Below are 17,363 nucleotides of genomic sequence, written 5' to 3'. Positions count from 1 at the left end.
GTTTGACCACATGGGGGTAATGCTGCTTCATAAATATGATATATATATACATATCCGCAAGCACAATTTGCTTTCCCTTTTGAGCTCTCCTCCAAGATGAGCTGCTTAGCATTATTATTACATAACCTGGATTTTCTGCATGCTCTTGTTTTATGTCTGAAAATATGCAAATAATCCATGCATGTTTCTTCCAGTTCAAAAGCACTGAATTGCAATGATGAAAATAAAACTGTTTCTGCCTGTCTATGAAGTCTAATTAGTGCGCTGCAGGGGAAGAAAAAAAAAGATTTTTCAGAATAACTGCATACATCTATGATATTGGGGGCTCCTGTTTTAACTACCGAGTGTGCTTTTTAAACAGAGACTGCCAATAGAAGGCCTTCATATGGTCCTGAAATACTTTTGCTCACCCTGTAAGCTCTTGTTGGGTTTCTGACAATTTCAGCTCTAAGTTTATATGTAGTCTTAGCCTACCCTGTTTGCACAGGTATCCGATTACAGAAATGCTCGCTGTGCCAGAAACATTACTTTAAATGTCCCAGAGTCATCTGCTCATGATTTTTCAGTCTAGGAAGTGTTAGTTTAAATAAAGGACATGGAAGCTGTGACCCTCCTGATGTTGTTCAACTGCAGTCCAATAACATCTGGAGAACCGCAAGTTCCCTATCCCAGATTAAAACTGAACATTGGCAGACTAAATGCCTACTTATTCTGACCCATATACAGTGGTACCTTGGTTCTTGAACTTAATCCATTCCAGGTGTCCGTTCGACTCCTGAAACCATTAATAAACCAAGGCACGGCTTCCGATCGGCTGCAGGAGCTTCCGGGTTTGCGGCGTTCGGGCGCCGATTTGTTCGACAACTAAGCCATTCGGGAACCAAGGTACCACTGTGTGTTAGGTCTGGCTCACACATCTTGATAAGTATGACTTTCTGGCATGTTCGCACAGTCACAGTTCCCAATGGGGAGCTCACTCTTGCTTTGCTCCGACCCCTGAGCTTTTTAGCTTGGCGCAGAATGGCAACTATGCCAAGGTTTAGTTTAGCGTGTCATCTGAACCCAGAGTCATGGTTAACATACTGTAGGAGCCAACTCCTAGGGGCCCAGGTCCCTTCGGCCTCATGCAATAAAATATTTAAGGGTCCTGGATCTCCCCAAAGTTGAGCCATTTAAATGCTGTGGGCTGTACCCCAACATTCCATCAATTATGTGGGACGGGGCTTACCTGGGCCCCCCAATATTTTATTTAAGTTGGCACTGCTGATCTTTAAGGTCTGTCCCTACCCTAAGTTGCAGCAGCTGGTCCTAATTCTCATTACAATCTTCTCTGTTTGTTACCCAGTGAATGATCTCGGAGGTGACTTCAAGGGACATGGAAAGAGCTCGTCAGCTGCTGACAATGTTGTTGAAGAAATAAGAGCCAAAGGTGGAAAAGCAGTGGCCAACTATGGTATGTTTCTCCCCTCTCATCTCTATCCTGCCTCCTCCCCCCACCCCCTGAAAAAATATGCTCACAAAGCTACTATTTCTAACTCTTGAAATATGTAAACCCAGGTAAGGTTCTTAGAAGGGTCTGACATTTTGGCAAAATTATATGTAACCATAAATGAAATTTTAAATGACTGTTGCACGATTAGTGGTTTCCTAGAATTTTGCTTTCCAATTGTTCCTAATCTCAGAACTGGGGGAAAAAAGCTTGGGAATTATTGTCACCCAGCTGAAAAGTTAAGAGTGCCCAATATTATTGGGTCTGCTGTACCAATTGTGACTAGGTAGTCAGAATGTGGAACCATGAACCATAAGCCCACACATTTTGGAAAGATTTGAAGTTATGCGATTCATTGCGGCTACGTAAGTGTGATTCTCTTTCCAACAATTATCATTTTTGCAGCCTATGCTGTTGCATTAAATGAAGACATACACGTTTAGCTTACCTGGTGCGGATCATGATGGCTAGTATTTATGCTGAGTCCTTAAATGGTAGCTCTGTTTCTTTATTCTTTAAGCACCCGGGTGCTGCTTCATTGTGATCTATCTGGTAATTTCTTAGTGGCCATGAGCTGAGCGTACTGTTCTCTATTTGCAGCGCATGCCGCTGCCTTTTGAAAGTGGTTTCCAATCTTGCATTTTATAAAGGCTTAAGTCCATACATAAATATAACAGACACATGACATGCATGTATTTACCTGCAGCTCCCATCTATTTGCACAGACTATGGTAAGCGCTGTGAAATGCATGTGGAACTGTGTGGTGTAGAAGAACATCAGAAAATAACCTGCAACGTGTCGTGAAATTTATTGACCGATGTCCTTCTAGCTTCAAGGCACAGCCAGGAACTGAAGATCATGATCTGGTGCTTTAAATGAGCCTAGTGTTTTGCCCATCTGACACATGCAATTATCCTTAGATACGAAAGCAATTTGTTGCTTACTTGACTTTAGATCAGGCTTCCTCAACCTCGGCCCTCCAGATGTCTTGAGACTACAATTCCCATCATCCCTGACCACTGGTCCTGCTAGCTAGGGATCATGGGAGTTGTAGGCCAAAAACATCTGAAGGGCCGAGGTTGAGGAAGCCTGCTTTAGATTGTGATGTCTGAAGCCCAGGCATCTGAAGATATTTGATGCGTTAAAAAACCACTCAAAATGCTGCTTGTTCCCACATTTAAGCCTTTTTGTTTTGGTTCAGGGTCTTAAATATGTGTTACCTTCCAAGGACATGTGTACATACAGTGGCTTGGATCCAGACCACAGCAGTGCACATCATGCCATATGCAAAGCAGGGTTTTTTCTGCTCCATACCCCCTGGTGCCTCTTTGCAAATTTACTTCTGAGAGCCAGGAGACCCCTCTGGAATGGCATGTGTGGGAGGGGCTGCAGCTGGGATGGGTATTGGCGTTTACTGCTATGAACAAGCAGAAGTGCCTTCTCGGTAGTGGCACCCACCCTGTGGAATGCCCTCCCACCAGAGGTCAAAGAGAACAACAACTACCAGACCTTTAGAAGGCATCTCAAGGCAGCCCTGTTTAGGTAAGCTTTTGATGTTTGATGGATTTCTGTATTTTAGTATTTTGTTGGAAGCCACCCAGAGTGGCTGGGGGAACCCGGCCAGATGGGCGGGGTATAAATAATAAATTATTATTATTATTACAGTGGTACCTCTACTTACGAATAACTCTACTTACGAATGTTTCTACTTACGTATGGAGCTCCATCCGCCATCTTGGATGCGGTTTAGATAGGATTTTTTCTACTGTACTTACAAATTTTTGGATAGGGTTGCTTTGACTTACGAATTTTTCCTCCTAATGCATTCCTATGGGATTCGACTTACAATTTTTTTTCTACTTACGAATGTGCATTCGTAATTCGTAATTAGAGGTACCACTGTATTATTATAATTGGCTTCCACTCACCCAAAGAGCACATAGGATCCAAGCCAGTGTTTTCTTCCCCATTTCGGCTATTCTGTCTATCCACAGGTATCTTATTTGTGTGCATAATCTCTCTGGTAATCATGAATGCAGCAGGAAGAAATTGCAGTAGCTGCAGTCACAGGAGGTGCTGCTGTCTATGGTAATCAACTTGTTTATGTAAATGCATAGCCCAGATAGTTTGTCCGTGAGCAAAATTTGATGTGTAATGGCCTCTAGGGATCACGTTCAGGTTTTCTTGTGTCCTGCTTTCCACCCGCATGGGTGTATTCTCTCTAACTAGAATATTCCCATTGCTGATTGAGGCTTAAGTTCTTTTTCTATAACTTCTTTCTGCAGATTCAGTGGAAGCCGGCGAGAAGCTTGTGCAAACTGCACTGGATGCTTTTGGGAGGATAGGTATGATTACTTTTTTTTTAAATGAGACAGAGCACTTCTGTCCTAAAAGGAGGTTTAGGACAGACTTAGGGGGTTAGATCCCACATAGCTGCCCTGATCTTTCGGATGCAGCTCATGAAAAGGCTTCTGTATCCACTTGAGCGGTGGGCAGCTGCATGAAGGCATCCCTTTGTCATCAAGAGCCACCCATCCTATTGATGAGAAGAGGGAGGATTCCAGCTCACCTGGAAGCACCATGCAAGCATCAGGGTATTTGAGGAGTCATGTCCTGAAGCTACTGTGATGTAGCCATGTACATTTTTGAATGTCAACTCACAGATGCATAAAACGGCAAGGCAAAGTTTATGGGGCCGCTTCAAAAATACGTAAGGAGTATTGAATTTGAATCAACTCTCTTTTTCATGTTGCAGCAGCATTATATATTCATGCTAAGTCTGGTGGCCTGAACCTTGGACTTGCTGTTCTAGCAAATGCTTAGGATAGCATGCATCAGCATGTCTTTGTCCTTTGTTTGAGAGGCATTGCTTCATTTAGATATGCAAGTGCCCCTGAATGTGAATGAGGCTGTTAGGCCAGTTACGTTCCAAGAAGCACTGCGTTTGCCCAAATTTTAGTAACTGTTCATTCATTTGAAACACAAATGTGGGGCGTTCTTTTCTCTCTTGCCAGTCTGTTACAACTGGCTGGGGGCAATTCAGTCAGATGGGCAGGATACAAATAATAAAATTATTGTTATTATAGTTGTTGTTGTTGTTGTTGTACCACCAGTCTAATGTGCTGCAGCCAGAGACTGGAGTCACTTCCAGCCTTTAACAAGTGCAAGCATTTTGCATTCCTGAAATGTACTCTCTCTGTGTCTCAGGACTGGCCAGATTTGCTAAAGGCAAAATTAAATGCAACTCAAGTAGTAGTAAATATTTTAGCATGCATACCAAAACTATGTATAGAGTGTATATAACATTTTGTGTGCATTTATTTTGCAGACATACTTATCAACAATGCTGGGTAAGTAGATCTGAATGACAAAGACTTTTTCTTCTGCCACAGATTCATTACGTTGTGACTGCTGTGATGATTTTGCTTCCTTTTCTTCTATTTAGGATACTGAGGGACCGTTCGTTTGCTAGAATTAGTGATGAAGACTGGGGTGAGTTGACTAAGTAGCAAAGCTCAATGACGTGGATCAGTGGCGGGGAACAGAATCTGGTCGGTGGGGCATATCGTTATCTCCCAACACCCTCCCCCCCATGTTTGACAGGTGGGTGGACCAGCCACCTGTCAATCACCTGATGCAGCAATGACATCAGGTGACCCATTTTTGCCCACGCACTTTGAAATGAAACAGTGGAGCTGAAGGCACAGCTTGCAAAGTGCCAAAGGTCAGCTGATCATTGGGCATTACGAACCCCAATGCAAAGCTCTTCATAAGACCTGATAATCTTCTAGTGTTTAGCACAGAACCTTCCACGTATTGCTGATCATCAGTACCTGTAAATCCCTCTTTCGGCTGAGCCATATATTTACCTGCCCCACACCTGATGTTGTATACAATGTTGGGTTTGGCTGAAAAGAGGTAGCAGGCCAAATGGGAAGCCATGATGGACCTAATTAAACTTACAGACTGAAGGTTCATCCTGTTGGCTTAGATCCAAACTGAGGTTCCATTCATGGAGCAGACCAGAGCAGAGTTCCACTAATAGGATTCTTCTTCCAACAGAAGCTATTATGGTAGTTTTTGCAGATCCTTTGAAAATCTGTTCTGGAGTGTTGGGGTACCTACCGTAGCTGCACGAGAAGCGGCTCAGAGGGCTAGTCAGACTCCAGGCCATTGTTCCAAAGAAAAGCGTCCATATTGCGCTTTAGAATTGGCTGCCTTTACTCATTCAGGAAACGCATGCATTAAACTGCTTGAATTCTTCTAGATATAATTCACAAAGTTCACCTGAGGGGGTCTTTCCTGGTAACCCGAGCTGCATGGAACCATATGAAAAACCAGAACTTCGGCAGGTGAGTAGATTGGATTGGTCATTGAACATACTGCCGGAGGGATCCAAGACTCCGTTGAATTAATAAGAGTTAAAGTACTCAGTGGTTATATTACCACCTTTTACTCTGTAAAATCCATGATAATTTAATCTTGAAAAAAGAAAAAAGAATTCACCTTTCTTTTTACAAAAAGAAAAAGAACCCCAGGGTGGTTGACAACCATCAAAACCATGATGTAATGGTTATTCAATATCAGCAGTAATAGTTGTTGTTGTTGTTGTTCAATAATACTAACACTAATGGTTAATAGCTGTAGAGCACTTGCATGCGAGAAACCTTGAATACTGGTATTATCTAGTTGTCCTCCATACAACAGCCCCCTATGGGATAACCATCATAGTCCCTTCCAGATGTTATTGGACTACAATTCTCATCCCATCGGACATGCTGGTGTAGGAATTATGAAAGTCGGCAACATCTGGAGGGCACCACCTTGGCAACCCCTGTACTAAGGTTAGCCAATATTATTGCCCCAAATGGCCAGCCAGGGGTGTGGGGCTGAGTGAGAATAAATTTGCTATGAGTGATCATGGTAACATGCCCAAGTGTCTCTCTTAATCGCTGCCATTGTAATAGTTTGTGGGATGCTACCCTGAGATAGCAGAATATCTCCTATTTGCTAGTCACTTGCTTGCACTTCCAAACCTTGCTAAATGACTTGGTTGTTCTCTTACTAGATAAGAGGGGAAATCATTTTGCCACTATGTGAAAAGCCTGGTGCTGTTTGCTGACTTGCCCCTTCACATTACAGGATTCATTTTCCTTGCTTTTTCTGGCCTAGTCTCTTTGTCACCTTTCAAAGTCTTTTCTGCCACGACATATTGACGCAGGAATTCGCTGCTTTTTGTTTTCAAGAATAATTATGACTTCCTCTGCTGCTGGGATATATGGCAACTTTGGCCAGGCAAACTACAGCGCTGCCAAACTTGGTCTTTTGGGTCTTGCGAACACACTTGCTGTCGAAGGCAGGAAGTACAATATCCATTGCAACACCATCGCTCCCACCGCAGGATCTCGGCTAACGCAGACTGTCATGCCTCAGGGTAAGCGATTTAAATATTAGCAAAGTGGCTGATTTAATATCACAGAACTGCCCAGCTACTTTCCTGTTCCTGACATTTCTTCCATTTCAGGTGAGCTTTGGATGTGTCGTTAAATCACCGAAACAGTGGCAAAACTACATAGAATTACAGAGTCAAATGTTTTCCCTTCTTCCTTTTCTTTATTTGTTATGTTAGTAATATGCCACTTCTTCTCTAAGGAGGTCAAAGTGGTGTACATAATTCTCCCCATGTTATCCTCGCCACAACCTTGTGTGGTGACCTCATGGCTGAGTGGGAATTTGAACCCAGGACGCTAACTACTGTTCCACACTCTGGCATGTCCCTAACTACCCTGAATCAAGAACAAACTAGAACTTAAAATATTGAACTGTTATTTGTTTTGACTGGTCCCCAGCAAGTGCAGATTTTTTTGAAAAGGAGGAGAGAGAAAAATAACAAAATGTAACAGAGAATAGATCTACCATTGGCTCTTTGTCATAATATTTAAAATCAAAATTCTGGACCTGGTCGTTTAAATTTGGATGATAAGAAATTTTGCACTAGCAACATGTCTGTTTCTCTTTTGCAGTAATGATACCTTTTCCTGGATCACTGGACAAGCTGTTGTTGGCGATACAGTGTCTGGGATTAAATGGAAACTGTAAACTAGATTAAACTGTTGGTCTTGTCCTTCAAGGAACATAGAATCATAGAATCATAGAGTTGGAAGAGACCACAAGGGCCATCCAGTCCAACCCCCTGCCAAGCAGGAAACACCATCAAAGCATTCTTGACATATGCCTGTCAAGCCTCTGCTTAAAGATCTCCAAAGAAGGAGACTCCACCACACTCCTTGGTAGCAAATTCCACTGCTGAACAGCTCTTACTGTCAGGAAGTTCTTCCTAATGTTCAGGTGGAATCTTCTTTCTTGTAGAAATAAAAAGACATAGAGATGAGCTGATTTCAGTTTCCCTACATTTCAAAGAGAACAAATTTATGTAACTCACTCACCCTAAGTGTTGCATAAGGCTTTTAGAGAAGCACATGCTTTTATATATTTTATATATTTCCAATACATTGCTTTTATGTATTTCCAATGCTTTTACATATTTCCAAACAGCAAATGAGGAACGACCCAAAACTTATTTTCACAAAGCATGCTGGGGATTAAATAGGTCTAGGCAGGGTCATCTTAAGTGTAGCTGGCGCCGTGGCACGAACTATCCCGGTGGGCCCCCCCGTTTCTGAGTGTGCTGCTGTCTGGCGGGCGGGCGCAGCATGCAGTGCGGCTTTCACAGGCGCTGCAGTGCGGCGGCCCGGCGCCCTGGTGCCCTGCACCACCCAGCCTTGCCTTAGGGCCGGCCCTGGGTCTCGACTCATTGAAAGCGAGGCCTGAGAAAATTTCCTGCCTGCTGTTCGGGGACATACCTCTTTTGACCACCTCTTGCCTGCCAGTGATGGATTGGACTGCTTCTGTATGAGACCACCAGTGCTGCTGATTGTGCTGTTTTCAAAGCACCTTCAGTTTGCTTCATCTCGTGATGTTTGTGGTGCTGGAATAGATTTGCTTGTGTGTGAAGCTCATTTTAATCCCGTATCTTCATAACGTTCCTCTTGTCTTCCAAAGACACACGCAGACCGCTAAGACTCGGAATCAAGCTTTTGGCCTTTGACGTGCTGTCACTTGAACTTACGCGTAAAGTGCAACGTTCTGCATTGATGCACTTTGGAAATATATTTATTTCATATCTTGTATTAATAATTCAGAGCCCAGTTCTTAAATGAGCGATTCAGCCCAGTGGCTGCTGCAAACCTTCCAGTATCTCCCTATTTTAAAAATAATAATAAGAGTTTAATTTATTTACCCTTTGCAAGCGTGTGTATTTCACCACTTTTAGCCGTATTGTTTCAAGCACATCCACAAATACAGCATACAGTGCTTCTTATGAACCAGTTTAATAGTTGTACGATCCATTAGAAGAAAGCAGTTAAAAGCTTCACATCTGATAAAAGTAAACTTATCGGCTCATAAATGGGGAGAAAGGACTGTTCAGGACACAGTGTGTGAGATTCACCCTCCTGAATTGTAGCGAGCTACAGTTGTATCATCTTTCACTGGATAGGGCTTTCTGCCTGTTTATGGCCTTTGTTCTAATGCAGGGGTCAGCAAACTTTTTCAGCAGGGGGCCGGTCCACTGTCCCTCAGACCTTGGGGGGGCGGACTATATTTTGGGTGGGGTGGGGTGGGGGTGGGGAATGAACAAATTCCTATGACCCACAAATAACCCAGAGATGCATCCTATATAATAAAGTGCAAGTGTCTCTGCTTCCAGTCCATGTGTCCATGGGATTGCGCTACTGCGCATGTGCCCCATGGACAGCCGTTGGGACTTGGAGCGCAGAGACTTCGGACGGCATAAACCAGGACCGTGAGAGAGATTACATGCTTGCATATACACAACAATACAAACAAAAAAAAGTGTGCGGCTTCCCCTTGCCTCTGCTGTGCTACGGAAGGATCTCTCTCTTTCCTCCTGGTTTCTTCTCCGTTAGAGGGGAAGGAGAGGACACAATGAAGCGGCGGGTGTGCGCGGGCACGCGGCAGGATGCTCTCTGCGCATGTCCCCGAGGTTGCTAGAGCAACAGGTCTGTTCTAGCACCCGTTAATTTAACGGGCTTCATGATACTAGTTTTAAATAAAAGGACACATTCTACTCATGTAAAAACACACTGATTCCCAGATCGTCCGTGGGCCGGATTTAGAAGCTGATTGGGCCGGATCCGGCCCCCAGGCCTTAGTTTGCCTACCCATGTTCTAATGCTAGGAAGCAGTATGAGATACAACAACATTATTTTAGTGTCCTGCACAGACTCCCATTTCACTTCTGAAGTTGACATTTGCTTGAGTGTACCTGTCGTCGACATCAACCTCTTAAGTGCTCAGAAAAAAACCTGTGCATTTTTTATAAAAAGTAAATGCCAAAAAATTTGTTCATCACTTCACTTAATGCCACATGGGTGACTTCTAATGTGAACCTGTAAGGGCCGGCATATTTTATGTGAGCACCCTGTTACTTAGCTTTTAAACTGAAATTTCAGTCTTCAGCATGCGTTCCTCCAAAGTGACAGCTGAGGTTTTAGGGCAGTGCAATTGGTTCCCTTGCACTGGGTGCTACGTGGAGGGCACCCCATAAACACTTGCCCGGCTATGGGAAAGTGCTGTAAGGGCTCTGACAGGGTCATAGAGTCCTTCCACCTCCTTCCCAAAGCCTAGTTAGTTCTTGCCAGGCTTTGGGAAGGAGGTAGATGGGCTTTGAACCCTGTTGGAGGCTTCATGCCTCCTTCCCAAAGCCTGGCACGGCAGGAGTGTCGCGCCGTCTCCGGAGGAGGAAAAACTTAAACACTTTGCAGAGTTTCCAAGAAAAAAGATCAAAGGCAATTGTACTTCATGCAGCAGAGCTTTACTGCTACTGAAGGCAAATGTAGCAGCAACAAACAGACAACACGGTAAAGTTAGCAAAACAATGAAAAGGTAAACCACCGTGAAGTGCAAATATATAAATGTATATGCACCAACAACCTTCACATATACAAGGAGTTTCAAAAATGTGTACAAAATCTCATGTTCGAGGTCTTAAAAGTCCAGTATAAAGTGCAATAATCAAGTCCGATAGTAAAGTGCTATGATGTATCATGCGTTCTTATCTCTTCCCATGCGTTCTTATCTCATCCGATGGGTGGCCAGCTTCTTGCCCGTTTCACAGGAATGGTTTCCTCATTTTCCTCTTTCCTCATATTACTCTTTCTTAAGTAATAAATTTGTATAAATTTATATGATGCACCATACATACTTAGACATTTCTTTAAAACATTGTACAGAAATGTTTAAAATACTCACCAAAGGTTCATGTGCAAAAGCTTAACAAGACTACCGAAGCTCACAATCCTCAAAGATTGATGAAAATGCAACAGTTACTTACAAGGTTAAATACAAGGTTCAATCAGTAAATCATTTCAAATCAACCACTCCTTGCTAGAAGTACAACACCAGCAACTCTTAAAGATATACAACTGTTAATAATCTCATGAATAGGATAAAAAAGTTCCCCACCAAATCCTTGAAATTCCTCATTTATAGAAAGGCACCAGAACAACGAGACAGAAAAGAGAAAATAAAGTGAAGCCCAGGCTCCTTCTGGCCTATTATAGTCAGCATGCCCTTGACAGAAAGATAACAGAACCAGTTTAAACCAGCTATACTCAGCTTCCCAGAAGAAATAACCCAAACGAGAAGCTTCTGCGAGATTCTCTCACACAGAAAGAAACTTTCCGGAACACTCCTGAATTAACCAGAATAGGAAAGATCTCTACACATCAGATCAGTACTTTCTGTACCAAGAAATGCAAACTGACAAGGACGGCTGCCAGGGAGGACACCAAATTTTGGACTAGCTTAGGGTGCCACAGTACCAAATTCCGCCACTGAAAGTATGTTAAACATGTTAGGTGTATTTGCCCAGAGTGGTGATGTTGCATCACGTCGCATTGCAAAAGGAATAGCAAGAGGAGATTCCATGCCAGACTAACGTTGATATTGTTGTTGTTGTTTAGTCGTTTAGTCATGTCCGACTCTTCGTGACCCCATGGACCATAGCACGCCAGGCACTCCTGTCTTCCACTGCCTCCCGCAGTTTGGTCAAACTCATGTTTGTACCTTCGAGAACACTGCCCAACCATCTCGTCCTCTGTCGTCCCCTTCTCCTAGTGCCCTCAATCTTTCCCAACATCAGGGTCCTTTCCAAGGAGTCTTCTCTTCTCATGAGGTGGCCAAATATTGGCTCTCAGCTTCACGATCTGTCCTTCCAGTGAGCACTCAGGGCTGATTTCCTTCAGAATGGATAGGTTTGATCTTCTTGCAGTCCATGGGACTCTCAAGAGTCTCCTCCAGCACCATAATTCAAAACGTTGATATAGGCAAAGCTAATTTGGGAGGGTTTTTTTTTTTGTTTACTCTTGGTGTGTGTGTGCACCAACATTTATTGAATTTGCCAGAAAACTTGATAAGCGACTTGCTCCTGCAGCAACCATACTTCTTGACTTCTATAGGCTTGTCTCGCCATTTCCTGCCTCTTTGTGCCACATCTGTTCTTCCCATGGGTCATCATAAAACCCATGCGGTGTAATGGTTAGGGTGTCAGACTAGGACCTGGGAAGGTGGGACTCAAATCGCCACTCAGCCATGAAGCTCCCTGGGTGGCCTAGGACCAGTCACTGACTCTCAGCCTTACCTACCTCACAGAGTTGTTCTGAAGATAAGGAGAGGGGGAGAGCCATGGGCCAGTACAGTATAGCTCTTTGGAGGAAAGGCGGGATGATACATTAAAATGTGTCCCAACTTCTATCTCTGCACTATGATGCCTGGATGAAAACTCCATGCTAGGTGTTTTTGGACAGCAAGTTATCACTTGCAATGTTTTATTTTGTACACCACATAACGCTCTTAAATTCTGAAGGCAAGAAGAGAGGCAGATCGGCTCTCAGTACGTTTCCCAGCGCAATTCAAAGTGTTGGTGCTGACCTTTTAAAGTCCTAAACGGCCTCGGCCTAGTATCCCAGCCCCATCATTCAGCCTGGACACTGAGGTCCAGCTCCAAAGGCCTTCTGGTGGTTTCCTCACTGTGAGAAGTGAGGTTACAGGGAACCAGGCAGAGGGCCTTCTCGGTAGTGGCACCAGCCCTGTGGAATGCCCTCCCATCAGATGTCAAGGAAATAAACAACTATCTGACTTTTAGAAGACATCTGAAGGCAGCCCTGTTTAGGGAAGTTTTTAATGTTTGATGTTTTATCATGTTTTTAATATTCTGTTGGGAGCCACCCAGAGAGGCTGGGGGAACCCAGCCAGATGGACAGGATATAAATTTATTATTGTTATTATTATTATTAGTGCCCCCTCTCCCGAAGGAAGTTACAGTCTAAAATTTTGGGGAAGTGAGGAAGAGAAATTTGCTACCAAGGAGTGTGGTGGAGTCTCCTCCTTTGGAGGTCTTTAAGCAGAGGCTTGACAGGCATATGTCAAGAATGCTTTGATGGTGTTTCCTGCTCGGCAGGGGGTTGGACTGGATGGCCCTTGTGGTATCTTCCAACTCTATGATTCTATGAACAAAGGATGAATGTGAGCATGCACTTACAAGTATCAGTTAAGCCTGGTATTATTATCAGGATGGGGAAACCGTGGCCCTCTAGATGTGGTTAGGACTCCAACTCTTGTTGGCCATGGAGAATAGTTGAGGTTGATGGGAGTTGTAGTCCTTCTGCACCCCGAGGACAGCAGGTTTTTTATTCCTGCTGTGCAACATCTGTTCTAGAGTGTATAGCATTTATTTATTTATTTTGTAAACTTACGTTGTTTTAAACTCCATCTAACCTAGATATGCTGGATGCGTTCAAGCCAGAATATGTGGCTCCTCTGGTTCTTTGGCTTTGCCATGAAAGTTGTCAAGAGAACAGTGGACTGTTTGAGGTAATATCCCTGTATTATCTTTTCCCAGCCACAAATTGTTCACATGGTCAGCTGTGAATCTTTGAGAAATGAGAGTTAAAGTGAGGTGCACGCGTGTGCAAATTAGGGCGAATAAGCTCATCAGTTGGGAGTGATACCTGAATTTACATTCTCAATATTGGGTTTGCCTACCCACTTAACAGCTTTCTTGAAGCTAGGAAATAATATGCTAGGGTTAAAGAAACAAACTGCAAAAATTTAAGGGCAATATTCAACCAAGTTGTACTCAGAGTAGACTTACTGATAATAACGAACCTCACTTAGCCATGTTAATTAATTGCAGTGGGTCCGCTCTGAGTAAATCTTAATTGAATACCACACAAAGAGTATATACTGTAGCTGTTTGTCATATTAGCTACATTCTGATCTCAGCTTAATACATAGATACTGAATAAATCTTTTGCTTGCCCGTTCAGCTCCCCAGTTCTTGCCTTCACAACAATCAAACCAAGGAGCATCTTATTAACCATTGTTTCTTGTTCCATCAAAACCAGGAAACTATGATTAGCTGCTTTGGAACATGCTAGGATGTTCAACCAAGGTTTGAAGCTGGTTTAATATTATGACTTGTTACAAAGTGGTAACCATAATTTCCCATTTCAGATAAAGCAGGCGATGATAGTTAATTAGAGGCTTCTTGATTAGATTAGATGGGAAAGTAGGACTGAAGAGGTTGAGTGGGTGGGCAAAAGGCTCATATTCAATCAATCAATCACTTTCAGTTTTAAGCTCGTAGACAGACAAAGACAAGAACAAATACATGGACAAATTGGATTAAGAATTACTAACAATAAAAGACTTAATAGGTATAAAAAATTAAATATAAATATAATAAGGAAATTTCCATTTCCATACAGCAATCCATTACGTCTCTTGTATGACAAAACAGAAGTTAAACATTTTGCCATTTGTAGGCTCATATTCATATAATCTCCTTATTAAACCAAGATATGATCATCTGAATTGGGCTATTGTTGTCATCGCTATTGAAATGAAACATACTGCTCTCTCCAGTATGGCTAGAAGTACAGTTCTGTCACTGCTTGCTTTTTGAGGTTATATTAACTTTTAAAATTTTATATTGCAGGTCGGAGCTGGATGGATTGGAAAACGTAAGTGGTCTTGTACAATCTGGTCTATTACTTCCAAAAGAATCTGAATTTAATATGAAATGAAATCTTTATGTTGTCATAAAATAGAATATGGAAACTTTAATTTGTTGCCTATTAAGCGTAGTGGACCTTTATGCCAATACTTCAGAATTATACAAAGGGGTATTTTTAGCCATTTCTAAACCACTTTAGCGTTACCATGTTTTGGTAAGTAACTGTGGATTGAGCTCACATTTATACTACAAAGGCATAAAGTATTATTTATAATAATAATAATAATAATAATAATAATAATAATAATAATAATAATGTATTAAATTTGTATACCGCCTGATACCCGCAGGTCTCAGGGTGGTCCACAACACAAAATCACAATACAAAAACACATAATACGTAATAAAAACAAAAACAAGAAAACCCAGTAATTCCTCCAATATGTTTTAAAAGGGCATATAGTGGGGTAATTTGCCGTACATCCATGAAACAGTTCCTCAAAACTCCATCTCTGCACCCTTTATAGATGTTTTATGTGCACTCTATATTATGTGGACCTGCTTTTTGGTAACGGAGGGCAAATATGGTGTGTTTTCTTATCAGATCTTATTTAAAATGGAATAGGGTGCTTTTATGATTCTTACAACTACTGTTCTCTTTAAGCTTTCAAAATGATGCAGGCTATGAACACGGATAAACAAAATGGCAAAAAAGCCATATTTAGCGAAGATCTCTTACTTAAAGGTCTGAGCTAGAATTTCTGCTCTACGTGGGAGTCTGAATTATGTAAATATCAGGTTCGGTTCTCGGCAGGGAGCGATAATCTAGACTTTTGTTTTGATGGGAAAGGCTGCTACTTTTACAAGGAAGCAGTGGACCCGCAGTTTCAACAGTTGATGGCTATCTCTTCCTATCACTGTTTCCTTAGTACGCTGGGAGCGATCCCTGGGAGCCATTGTCAGACAGAAGAACCAGCCGATGACACCAGAGGAGGTGCAGAATAAATGGGAGAATATCTGTGACTTCAATAATGCCAACAAACCTCGAACTATCCAGGGTATGGGCACTTAAAATTCACTATATTTCTCAAATAATCATGTGGTCTTCTTTTTATTGAAGAACCAGTTTTATTTTTCTTCTTTTTTTAAATCACCCAGCTAAACATCATGGTACATGACTCATGTTGCACTTTTGGAAGTGTCAGGTCTTACCATAATGCATATTAAGGGAAAACATGAAACTCTTGTTTCTTTCCGAGGAGTTTCCTAGCTTTCTTGAAGAGTAGTCTTAGATATTTGACACTTCTGTTTGTGTTCTGATGGATTGGAGTACCGTATATGCCGGCGTATAAGGCGACTGGGCGTATAAGATGACCCCCTAATTTTCAAGTTAAAATATAGAATTTGGGATATACTCTAGCCCTTTTTTGGCAGGGAGGGGAGGGGAGGCTGTCTTCTCCAGCATTCAAGTCTGCAGCTGGGGAAATGGTGGTTTGTTTGTTTGTTTGTTTGTTTGTTTAGTTATTGAGAGGGGGAAAAAGCCATAGAGAGGAGAGAGATAGAGAGGCAGAGACATCGAGGCTGGCTGCGTGAGCGAAAGAAAGGGGAATAGAAGCCATAGAGAGGAGAGAGATAGAGAGGCAGAGACATCGAGGCTGGCTGAGCGAGTGAAAGGGGAATAGAGGCCATAGAGAGGAGAGAGATAGAGAGGCAGAGACATCGGGGCTCGCACAGCCAGCGAAAGACGCTGAGCAGAGCAGTGAAAGAGAGAGCGGAGAGAGAGAGAGAGACAGAGAGATCCCTTCGCTATGTGCTGACAAAGAGAGAAGAGGCGGCAGCTTGACACCAATGAAATACACAAAACTGTATATGCTGATCCGGGTCGCGAAGCCATGAGGGAGCCGTTCTCTCTGGCGGGGAGCAGCCCTCTCCTGAGCACTTCTTCGCGTTCATACGGTCGCTGCATACGGCGGGGATGCAGCCGCGGCCGTTTTTGAGCTCCCCCCACCATATGCGGCGACTGCAGATTCTTGTACCCGGTGTATAAGACGGCCCCCCAACTTTTGAAAAGATTTTCCTGGGTTCAGAAGCCGTCTTATACGCCGGAATACACGGTAGTCTGGCAGTGAGACTCTTAGGAGCTCAGTTTGCACTAGGGTTGAACAATGTATTGTCCCAAACTGCTTTGAAGTCCATATTGTGATATTGGTTTCATCATTTTTGACCTGGCAATATATCGCGAATCATGAGGTTTGTGTGTATGTGTGCTATGCAAAAATCATGATGTGGGATAAACTGTGAAGCCAGCCAATGCTACATAGCTCCATCCCTATTTCAGGCATTGTGATATATCAGAATATTGAGATATTTAGCTGGTGATATAACACAATGTTGAAAACCAGATATGGCCCAGCTCTAGTTTGCTCCTGTGATGATGAGCAAATTGGTGGGGCTAAAATAATCAGATATGGAAATCGGAAGATATAGTAATCAGTAGACTTCTCCATTTCAGAGCATATACTCTTGATTCTAGAAATGGAAAGCAGCAGCAGACAAATGAAATATTTAGGAGAGATTCCCCCCCCCCCAAAAAAACTCTTAAATACAAATTGTACAATGCTAAGTCATACTTGGAAGAGACTTGATGGGCCTATAAATTTGTCAGAATCAGGAATGCTACCCTTTTTAAAGGGACTGTTCATACCTGATTCCAGTGAAGATTATTTTTGACTATATGTTTATGAGTGGCGATCTAGTTGATCAGATCCTAGAAA

The 17,363-nt window shown here is 42.7% G+C and overlaps 1 protein-coding gene across 1 annotated transcript in view; it reads left to right on the top strand.

Annotated features, from left to right (window-relative positions):
• The window catches only part of HSD17B4 (hydroxysteroid 17-beta dehydrogenase 4), a 76,956-nt gene that overhangs the window by 11,545 nt on the left and 48,048 nt on the right, over window positions 1–17,363 (top strand). Inside the window, exons 3-11 of the mRNA XM_035099591.3 lie at window positions 1,346–1,453; window positions 3,776–3,835; window positions 4,819–4,840; window positions 4,936–4,982; window positions 5,758–5,842; window positions 6,737–6,924; window positions 13,354–13,445; window positions 14,572–14,596; window positions 15,519–15,647. Of these exons, the coding sequence (XP_034955482.3) occupies window positions 1,346–1,453; window positions 3,776–3,835; window positions 4,819–4,840; window positions 4,936–4,982; window positions 5,758–5,842; window positions 6,737–6,924; window positions 13,354–13,445; window positions 14,572–14,596; window positions 15,519–15,647 (756 nt within the window). The remainder of the gene's footprint in view (window positions 1–1,345; window positions 1,454–3,775; window positions 3,836–4,818; window positions 4,841–4,935; window positions 4,983–5,757; window positions 5,843–6,736; window positions 6,925–13,353; window positions 13,446–14,571; window positions 14,597–15,518; window positions 15,648–17,363) is intronic.

The sequence above is a fragment of the Zootoca vivipara genome, chromosome 10, assembly GCF_965207765.1.
Source record: "Zootoca vivipara chromosome 10, rZooViv2.hap1.1, whole genome shotgun sequence".
Lineage (NCBI taxonomy): Eukaryota > Metazoa > Chordata > Lepidosauria > Squamata > Lacertidae > Zootoca > Zootoca vivipara.
Note: the sequence above shows the minus strand (reverse complement) of the source record. Positions and strands in the feature narration are given on the sequence as shown.